At 40.8% G+C, this 11,296-nt stretch overlaps 1 protein-coding gene across 6 annotated transcripts in view; it reads left to right on the forward strand.

The window, feature by feature from the left end:
* The window catches only part of LOC100697873 (thyroid hormone receptor alpha), a 115,913-nt gene extending 105,768 nt beyond the window's left edge, over window positions 1–10,145 (forward strand). For 4 of the 6 annotated variants that reach the window (XM_025906706.1, XM_013272087.3, XM_005468576.3 and 1 more), the window contains one exon: window positions 2,499–2,749. In XM_025906706.1, the coding sequence (XP_025762491.1) occupies window positions 2,499–2,749 (251 nt within the window). Of the gene's footprint in view, window positions 1–2,498 lie in introns of all 6 variants that reach the window. The other 2 variants (XR_269127.4, XM_005468574.4) reach the window with 2 other exon arrangements.
* Window positions 10,146–11,296: the final 1,151 nt, after the last annotated feature.

Raw genomic sequence — 11,296 nt, forward strand, 5'->3', positions numbered from 1 at the left:
CTTCCACTCTGTAAGGAGCTTTCTGACAAAATTTGTTTTGTGTCGCAGAAAGATGGCAAATAGTCAACTTTGCAGTTTCCAGTGCATTCATGGTCAGTCCTTATACTGGTGCAGGTGGAGTTGCTTATTGCCATTTAAAAATATTTCCTAAGGAAGTTATTTGCTTCCCATTTTTCAACCATTCAAGTGAAAAAACCCAAAACCCAAGATGTGACTGGCCCTGTAGTTTTAGCTCTGCTCTAATGCTAAAAGTCTACCATGGTACCTACAGTTTGACGGACTTTATCCACAGACATAAAGCTGATCACACCGGCTTTATTTGCACACTGATGGAAAAGGGAAAAACACATCTACTAAATTCCCACACTCCCTAAACAACCTGAATGGGAATAATCTTGTCTAATCTGCTTTTAATCCTATCATCACACAGCCCTAATTCCTAGACAGCCACTGTCTCTGAAGCTGGGCCACAAAGCCCCACTTGGGGTGGATTTCTTCAAAGTGTGAACTAAAAGACACCCAGATGCAACCTTAACATTAATTATATTAGATGCTTATTCACAAAATAATCTGTCATAAAATAAAATGCCATAATAGTTTCTCATAAATCTCTACTTTAATTCTCTGTTTCATAGTTGAAATGATGTAACTAGTGTGCAGTGATACACTCAGAGGATGGACAGAATATTATCTGAACAACACTACAAGGGAGGGACAGACACAGTATCGGCATGATTGATAGTTGGAAAGCAAAGAACTGTGCAGCACTGCAGATCAGAAGAACAGATCCTGCAGGTCATTCAAGGTCCTGGAATCTCTCCAAGACCTAGGATGACCTAAGGCAGCTTATTTATGGACATGCTGCTGCTGGAATTCTGTTAGGGTGTGTTTGTTCCTGAGTACATTTGAGATATTTTTAGGGGTAAAGACACTGAATACAGCAGCTTTTTTCCAAATTGTGAATATTGGCCTTTTTACTTGTAGCTGATAGGTCCTAATTCTCTAGTTGGTTGCAAACACACAGTTCCAGTGTTTGAACTGCCACATTTTTGCCACTTTCAATTAGGACTGCCACGATTAGTCAACTAGTCACAATTACGTCGACTCAGATTGACGCGTTGTTTGAAGCTTTGTAAGATCCTTAAAGACGCAGAAATAGGTAGTAGGATTTAATAGTGTAATAACGGACTGAAACAGAAGATGGCAGCACTGCATGTACAAGGATGTCAGCTGCCGTTAAACGCCAAAGAAGAAGAAGAAGAAGCAGTCTCTGGTATGTCCAAATTTAGGGTCCGCGTCCTTCGGAGGCCGTATTTGGAGATCGATTACGTTGCAGCGACGCGATGAAGGTTGTCCAAATTTGAAGACTCCTCCAAATGCGGCCGACAAACGCGTCCTCCTTTTCCCCAGATTTGAAGGATTGGTCAGGTGTATCCTTTGTGGCCCAACCTATCCCAGAATTTAGCGCGGCCCAGCCAATTCCAGTTTCCAACAATGGCGGCAGCTACTTAGTTTTAATATTGCTCTTATTAAACTTTCTGGGTTACAAAATAAACTTTTAAGATATTCTCAAGCGAGAATGTAGCTGTGTAAACTTCAAATATCTGCTTGGTTTATCAAGACATCACATATTTGCAAAAGTGTTCCGATGTTTTCGGAGACGTCTGTTACCCACCAGCTCGTAGCTAGCCGAGGTTCAAGGCTCACTACAGCCGTCGAGAACAGCGAACTCCCGGCACATCGTTTTTAGACCCTACGCAGTCTTTCACTACTCAGTTTAAACATGATGTTTAACTAAGTGATAAAAGTCACTTAGTTAACTAAAAAATGTTCTTGTTTGGCTTTTTTCAGTGTTTTATTTGTTCCTCAGTAAATCGGTTTGGCTGAGATTGAAGTTCTAGTTTTCACACAGCTGAATAAACGTCAAACAGAGAAGTGATTAAACAGAAGTGTAAGATGGTCGAGAGTTTACGCCAGCGTCCTATTTGTTATATTTTAGATAGCGAGGAGCAGACGGCTGAGTTTATTAAACTTCACTGAGACAATCTGCAAATTTCATTAAAAGTTTAATAAACTATCATCTTGTCTTTATTTTTAGTTAGCACATACCTGAAACACTTCAAGCTGTAAGTTAATGATAGTTATATAAGAGCAGATGCATGCTGGTGCAATAAGCTGTACGTTTTACGTCCAATGGATGAACGATTAGTCGACTAATCGCAAAAATAATTGGTGAAAAGCCGACTATCAAAATACTCATTTGTGGCAGCCCTACTTTCAATAAACGAACAGCTTCATTTATATAAGTTATATATAAATACGATGTTCTGTTCAGAGATTTTGTTTCCAGTACACACTGTCACACCAGTTATTCTGCCCTCTCCAAGAAAAATGTATGCATCGTTTCAATTTTCAATATTTCTTCTATTTTAAAAGGAACCAGGCAGCTGAGGGCACATTTCCCATGTAATTGTTCCTCTGTTCTTTATTGCCTGCAGACCGTTCAGGGCTGACCAGCATGGAGAAGATTGAGCAGTGCCAAGAGGCTTACCTTCTGGCGTTCGAGCACTATATAAACTACCGCAAGCACAACATTCCCCACTTTTGGCCCAAGCTGCTGATGAAGGTGACAGACCTGCGCATGATCGGGGCTTGCCACGCCAGCCGTTTCCTTCACATGAAGGTTGAGTGTCCCAATGAACTGTTTCCCCCGCTCTTCCTGGAGGTGTTCGAGGACCAGGAAGTGTAACTGTACATCACCCTCAGAAAGAACACTTTTGTGGTGGCTTTGGGAGGAGTGGAAGATTGGCTGAAGGACAAGCGAGGACGAAAAACTGGATTTTTTTTCTCTTCACGGAGAACACACTCTGTAAATTTCTTTTGTTGCCCCTTTGTGTGTGTTCTTTTGTTTCGTTTTGTTTTTTTGATTTGTCAAGCAACTACAACATCCGCCACCAGCAAGCACACATCAATATTATCAGAGGAATGCAACCAGTCTCACTAGGCACACACACAAAGTACAAGCAGTGTAAATACTTATATAGCTATTCACACATTCATACACCATAAAAAGTGTATTTATATGCAAACAATTGCATTGCCTCTTTTTGCACCCCCATGGATACACAGCTGTACTGTTCCTGCGACTAATGCAAACTGAGGGGCTTGGTTACGTTTCTACTAGCTGCACAGCCACCCATCACCTCAGATAAGTGCTTTTTTTGTTTTGTTTTGTTTTGTTTTGTTTTAATCTCTGGGACCTGATCATAAGCTTCTCTTTCAATCCCTCACTTTCCTCACATCTCCTAAACTGCAAAGGCATCCTCTGTCCGCAGCCTAGCCCTCAACCTGCCAAGGCCCCGTGAGTCTTTGTTGACCTACCTCCCTCACGTACTGACCTCTCTCTCTCTCATGTATACACAGGCACATGGTGTACATGCACAAAAGACACCCCTACAATATTACCTCAAACAATATTACCTTTCTGATTAGAAAACACAGATTCATGTAATATTTAGTCAAACCATATGCAAGCTACATTGAGAAAACTTTGTATGAAGCCCTTATTTATATACAGATATATCTTATAACTGCAGACATGAGATGTTATGGCTCAGTTTCCCAAGCAGGGATTAAACCCAGTCTAAAAAAAACACTAAAAACTTTGTTTTCAGTTGAAATCTTCATTGAATTTTCCTTCAAGTGTGGAACTGGGCTAAATCCATGTCTGGGACACTGAGCCCATAGGTATTAAAAACTGTAGTGCATCAGAGGTTACAAGATGTCATGAACATCACGGTGCTTTCTGTGATCACTGAGTGTTTTGCTTTAGTGGATTTGATATCCATCAATGTGCAGTAAATTCTCTTTGTTTACTGACATGGTTCGATATTCTTGGAAACAGGTTTACTTTCTTTCTTGCTGTGACTTTGGTTCGATATTCTTGGAAACAGGTTTACTTTCTTTCTTGCTGTGACTTAAATATAAAGTTTGACACCATTCTCACGCAGTATTTGAAGCTAACGCTAGCGACTGCTTAACATAGCTTAGCATCGTCACTGCCAGGTGATGAAGGCTGTCCCAATTCGAGGGCTGCTCCAAATGCGGCCCACAAATGCGTCCTCCTTTCCCCCAGATTTGAAGGATGGGTTGGGTGTATCCTTCGTTGCCCAGCCTATCCCAGGATTCATAGCGCGGCAGTGGCTGTGGATGATGTTTTTATGTTTAGCCTAGTTGTTGTTGTTTGTTGGAATGTTTAAAGCCAGATGTTTTATTATTTCCTGTTTTGTGCTAAGTTAGTGTTTTTATTGGCTGTAGTTTATTTTTTAAAGGACAGATTTGGAAATTGTTATTTTCACCAAAGTAAGAAAGCAAAGAAAGAAATCCTGTTTCCCAGAACATCAGTCACTATTACGTTATTGCTTCTTCAGGAGTTATAGGACATGTTTTTATCATTTCCATGTCAACAGTAGCAGCAAGGAGTTATAAGCAGATTTACTCTAAAACGTATTTTTCATTCATGATCTAGCAAAATAAAAAATTAAAATAATACTTTTTTTTTCTTGTTCATTGGATTCAGTGGATTTGGATCATCTTTACCTCCATTATACCCTAACTGTGCTTAAAGTATGAAAGGCTAATGGCCAGTTCTAGCCCCGTTCCTCATTGAGAGCCTACAGAAAGCACTGATTTAGTCGTGGCATCTTAAACATCCAGGAAGAGAAAAGCTGATTGCGACGTTGTTTTTCTACTAACTATAGCATACACAGGACGTCTGCTTATATTTATACACAGCTGGAATACCTCTCCAACACATACCTCCTGTTGTCTTTACCTCACATACTCATATGCATATTAAACACCTATTTAGTTATTATCACATGTATTACCTCAGTTGTTTTGTGATCAGCACTTCCTCCTCCCTAGTCATGCACACTTCCTGTGTCTGTGAGTCAGTGTTTGAGTATCCCATTGGATCCCCCTGCACTATGGTCCGCCCCCTCAGCTTCCCACTGATTTGTGTTAGGTTCAGCACTAGCACATGGTGGTGGTTGTGGAAACCTCTTCAGGCTTCTCCCCATCGCCTGCACCCATTTCAAGTCCCGCCTGAAACTGGCAGATTCTACCTCACCTCTCATTTAAAAGGAGCTCGCCCTCTGCCTGCAGCGCATACACATAAACATGCACAGAGATATAAATATACAGATATATGTACTGAGAGTGCACAAAGGACTTGCAAGCATGGACCCAGTGAGTGTCTTTTATATGGGCCACAGATCAACAGCTGAAATTCAGTTCCCCCCCTTTTTTTCAGACTTTATCGCACAAAATTTGGGACCAAGAGTCATTTTGAATTTTTATTCAAGAACCTAAAGTGACAACACTGCAGATATGAATCTGTGAATCTGGATCTGTGTGCCGATTGAACTTGGAAGAAGCTGTCAGGACACGGGGACAGCTGGAAACTGGCACCCCAGTTGAATTTTAGCCCTGTCGGGTCAGCCCAAGAGACTCTTGTGGGTGGTGACTGGAAGGTAAATGAACAGCAACTGAGTCAGCAGCATCCGCCTGAGGATATGACTTTTTGTCCTGGCCGAAGCGAGGGAAACAGCGAATGTGTGACCGTTGCAGTTTGACGCAGTTCAGGCCACCAGCAAACATACGCAGACACGGGCCGAGCGATGGGTCCCTGAATTCTTCCCTCGCCATCGCAGCATAAACGGAAAAGACTGGCCCAGAAATCTACAACATGAATTTGACATTGCTGAGACGATCTCCACCAACCATATCCCGCACTGCCATCCTCTATAAATGATTATCAGGTTTTTTTTCTGTTGCACTAAAACCATGCCTGTATTCTTCAGCAGCCCTTAACTCCTTTCCTTTATGACCTCTCCTAAACCTTTCCCTTTCCTGCTAGTCTGTAGCATTCCCAATATCCTCCCTGATTATCTTATATAACCAACAAGGACTGTGATGCGGCGCTGCCACTCTCAGTGTTACCAATCTATGTTGCAGGGTATTTAAATAGAACGTGCTTATACAGGGATACAATTGCACACACACACACACACACACACACGGCAATAGGATGATTGAGCTGTACAAGTTCAGAGTGGCCGTCTCCAGACCTGCTGTGTTTGTACTGCACTCACTATCACTGTGAATGAAAGCCACGCTGCAACCGGGCTAAGGCTCAGACAGGGTACTGCTGGCTTTCTAATTCACACATGTAAATGTGCCTCACAGAGGTTGGCAGTACAAATATACACAATATAGGAGCAAATATTTATACACAGACACAATACAGTTATTGTATGTGGCATTCGAGCTATCAGTGGGTGAGTTTATGCTGCCAGTTCCAATCAGATCATGAATCTGTCTGACCGCTCATGTAGCACAGGTATCAATGTCTGTAATGTTAATACAGTTGTTTTTAATACGTTGGACTTGGGGTTAGACTTTGGACCTGATGTGCGTTTTCTTATATTCTGTAACTGTAACTTTAAACAGAGAAGCTTCAGATAATGAGTTCAGCATATGTACAAATAATCCTGCGAGTCAGAAGTCTTAATATGCTCATCCCAGAAAAACAGCAAGTTGTTTATCGGGAGGGAAGGAGAGCGTAGAATCGCCTGTTTCAGGCAGTGGATGAACTAAAGTGTTACACCGAGCAAAGGACGTTTTTTAAACCAGCTAATGTAATAAAGAAACAGAGCTTTAAATAAGCATAACAGGGTAATGTAATTGACATATGATTTGCAGTAAATACATTAAAAGGTTAACATATTAGTTGGCCATCTGTAACATCTGCTAATCACCAACGTTCAGCTTCAAAGTGATGCACTTCCTGTGTGGATGCATACATATAATTTTTATAGATGCCTTGTGGAGATCATCAACTCATGGCTGACTTGCTTTTTGCAAACCTCTTGGTGAATCCCCCCCGAGTTTGAGACTGAGGTCAGCTTTGTGATTTAGATTGGAGCTGGCAGCATGGTCTCTCTGTTTCTCTCTTTCTCTCACCCACTCTCTCTCTTTCTCAGCCAAATGATCACTGGGGAAATCCTCTTCCTGTCCTTTAAAAAGAGAAAAAAAAAACAGCACACCAGCACCACAGAGCACACTGCCTTCAGCCGTGATCAGCTGCACCAGCATAGTGGAGAGACAGCAACCATCCTTCTCACCTTCCACAGTCATCATCACATAGCAGACATGTCCAGGTCGCTCTTTAAGTCTGATCTCAGTGGTTGGAATTTTAAACTCTAATGAGAAGTAGCTGCACAGGACGGTACCTTCATTTGTTGTCTTGATCGTCATAGTGACCAAGTATCCAAGCATGTTTTCTGCATGACAGCTCTGTTACTAATAGCATGGAGTGTCTTTTCTAACTTTTTTGGCTTCATAATCTCCAAGCAGTGCTTCAGTGACGAGACAAAAAACCAAAAAATCATTTTACATTAAGAAATCAGAATAAAAGAACTGATTTGTTCTGTCTGCTTGGACATGGCTCGAGTATTTGGTGCACTCATGCAGGCGAGGCAGAATGGAAAATTCCTTCACCTGTGCGAGCCATAGAGTCTAAAACACGTGTTCTTGTGGCAGTGTAGCATTGTTTGACATAATTGAGGCCACTCAGAGGTAGGCTACCTCCGTCCGCTTCATGTCCCAACGTCCCAGTCAAGCTGTAGAATAACAGTCTCCATGTTTTCCACACCATCACCACAGTTTGCTTTCTGTGTCTGCCTCTGAGATCAAAAGAAGGGTTATATTACGTTTACAATCAACTCAAATGTGAACTTGATGCTAAGCTCTGCAGCTGCAGCCTGGCACAAAACTAACAAATACTACTGTTTTTATTACTTACCCAGGGAAAAGATCCGTAAGCCAACATCATTGCTCTCATCCTCACATCCACCTTTCCCCATCCTTCCATCTCCAACCCCCCCGGGTGTTTCCTCCATATGCCTCTCCTTCCTTTCCCACACACTCTCCCAGAAACCTGCTACGGCTCATGCTAGCACTCTCTGGTGGAGAAAGACGACAATCCCTGCAGGAATATGTCCACACGTGGAATGTAAAATACTGAAATTGTATAATTAAAGACACGGTGTGAAGTCCCACACTCATGTTGCTTTCGATGTTGTTGATGTTGCTTTTGTTGTGCACCAAGTGTTCGTCGTTCTGCTTTTTCTTGGGCCGTTGAGCTTTGGAGGTGGACATGAACCACGTCCTGTGACAGACTGCTACTGATGAGTCCTTTTAAGAAAAAACTAGTATGTTTATGAAAGAACTGTGTGATGACTGAAAACATTTGAGTGATTTAAAGGAAGGGATGAAGTGAATGTTTTGGGTATAGAGGAATTTTTTAATTTTTGTTTTTTTAATGATACTTTTGTCTTTATTTGCATCTGATTTTTCTTGGTAAGTGAATGTCTATCTGTGTTGATGCTTTACTGTGAGAATATGGCTGTATATGCACTTTCACATCATCATTGGTGCAGTGGTAGCTAGTGCTCAGACATCACCCATGGGTCGGGTTCAGCTCATCTTCAGTTTAGCCAACTGAAAAAGAAGCCATATTAATAAATACAATTGAAACTTCTTGGAACAGGCGATTGCATTTTGGCACCATAGTTGGCTGTATCTAGCAGCTGTACTGCTTGCACTGTAATACACACTGCTGTATAAGAATGAATGAATTGCATTATTCAAAAATATACGTTTAGTGTGATAAGCTAGTCAGTGTTTTGGATTCATACTTTTTTTTTTAAGGTTTTGAATCTTTCATTTTTCTTACTTCTGACCTTTTTTTGTTTTGTTACTACTGCAACTTCTCATATGCTAAAACGTAATATACCACTGTGGGTCCCAGTCACACAGGCTTAGAGACCAGTTAGTGACTGCCTGGCAAACACAAGTTGTTTGAGAAAAATGTATTTTCTCTGAACGGCTGCTGAAGTTTGCTGGCAGTTGCTGTGAAATCGGTTCCTAAAGGCTTAGTTAGGCTTGCCTACACTAGTCGGTGATCCTGTGGTAATCACCGGCAGCAGGGGAAAACTCTTTTCCCAGTTGCTTGCTGTCACTAGGTGAAACTGGTCATCTAAGGGATTACGACACTGCAGCAAAAACCTATTCGGGATTGCTTTGGTGGTTGCTAGCAGTCTGTAAACACTTGCTAACTATTTGCTGAGCGGTAGTGAAACTGTGAAGAATGTAATTTCACCAGGTGACAACCCGCAATGTTATGCAATTCTTAAATTAATTTTAATACAGAAATGATAATCTTTGCTCTGACAAACTCTTGAATATTATTCTAAGTAGCATTCAAAGGTACAAACAGCTAATTAGCTAGCTAGCTGATGATGTTGTAATCTTGCTGTTCCAAGGTTTACTCATAATAATATTTTTATTTGCTGGTCATACTTGAGTTATCAGCAATTTGGTGTTGAGCTAATTTGATAGATGTAGGTGATTTAAAAAAAAGAAGCTATAGTCAATTTGAGCTAATTTCAATTTTACAACTAATGTTGGCCCCAAAGATTAGCTTACTAGCTTAGAGCTAACTTCACTCTGTCCTCTCTTCGCTCTTGAACTGCCTATTTGGTGTTGACGTCATTTGTTTGAACACCATATTTTAATAGTTTTGCTAAAAGCTGGTACAATGAAAGACTTTCTTTTGAGGTACATAAATAATTGGTGTAGAAAAAGTCATTGAAGGCCTTGCTGTACATGGGCCTTGCTGTACATGGGCCTTGCTCTTGACTCAGAAGGTAATCAGTACAGTTAATACTTTTAATACAGTTAATACCACAAATACCGTATAACAAATACACAGAGATGTATTTTATTCATTTCTATATATATTTACATTTTAGGGGATTATTTATATTTGTATATAAACATCTTTTCTTTCACGCCCCTCATTAATAATTTACGTACAATCCCTTATAACACCTCTGAAATGTGAATAACCAGGTTACCGTCTCAGTGAAAATATTTCTCAACTTTACTGTTTAAAAGCTAAAGTGTTGTTTAATCCATCGTCCAGTTGGAACTGAAAGTGAATGAACCTGATTTGTGCTTTCCACAGTTGCTTGAGCTGTATCATTTGTTAAGCTAGAGTCAATAAAAATAAGAGAAAAACAACACTCGCATCCTGATGTCAGCATCTATCAGACCTCCAGCTAAGGTTAATCGTGCAATGTATACATCTGCCATATGTAAAAGTGTCAATGTTGTAACGATAATATAGCTTTTGATGGAGAACACACCTCACTATACAAAAAAAAAGTGTAAAGAAACACATGACGATAAATCATAAAACAGAGACCAAAACAAAAGAAGAAAAAAGAGATATATACAACTGCTCATACCTCATTGTACTGCTGTGTGCCAGAGGAAAGGACTGGGTGCGATCATTTTGATCATGGAAAAATATGGAACAGGAGCAAGGAAGGGGACACTTGAAAGGTTTTATTTTCTTTTGCTCGCTCTCTTTTGGCCTCTTCACATGCCAGAAATAATAAACTGAACTGGATAAAAAAGTAGCAGTGTATATAGTAAATGTGTTAAAATGCTTACAGGGTCTATTCAGGTTATAAAATATGTCACTGTGACAGTGTTGTTTTTCAGAAAAAAAGTTTGCAGACGACTTATTTTGCTGTGTCTGGTGAAATATGAAGCCACGCTTTGAGGTATTAGTCATCAGCTGGCATCATGGCACAAAGCAAGGGAGGACTTCATCACTACAGGAGCGTACCTGAGGGGGTATACCAAGTCGAAGTCAAATAACATTATCAATGCAAGTGTGAATTAGAGTCCAGTATTCTTAGGAACTGCAAAAAAGTGCAAAAATGCAATTAAACATTTGCATTTAGTGTATATAATACAGGCCAGCAAATTGTGCCTTGAACAAGAACGGTTTAGGATCCAGCATCCCAAACTACTATTCCCACGATTAGACTTGTCTCCTTTTTTTATTTCTTTGCTGCTCCCTGCAGTAGAATCCATCCCGGCTCTAATTGTTCTATCCGAGACACATCATGGGATGATGATGGGTTTGTTGGCAGAGCACAGTGTTGAATGTAACGCTGAGTGAGATGTGAGCCGGAGCGCCCCAGACGACAGTTGGATGTTGTATTCGATCGTGCTGGTCGTGGGTTTGTGACGGGCACGTTTGCTGTTTGTTTGCTTTTCTGTGACAAATCATTTATGGCACAATCAGACAATGACATCTCAGTGGCTCGAAGCTGTTTGTGTTTGTGGCTCTGTGGCATTCGTTTACAGCGTTATA

This window comes from Oreochromis niloticus, linkage group LG4, assembly GCF_001858045.2.
Source record: "Oreochromis niloticus isolate F11D_XX linkage group LG4, O_niloticus_UMD_NMBU, whole genome shotgun sequence".
Taxonomy (NCBI): Eukaryota; Metazoa; Chordata; class Actinopteri; order Cichliformes; family Cichlidae; genus Oreochromis; species Oreochromis niloticus.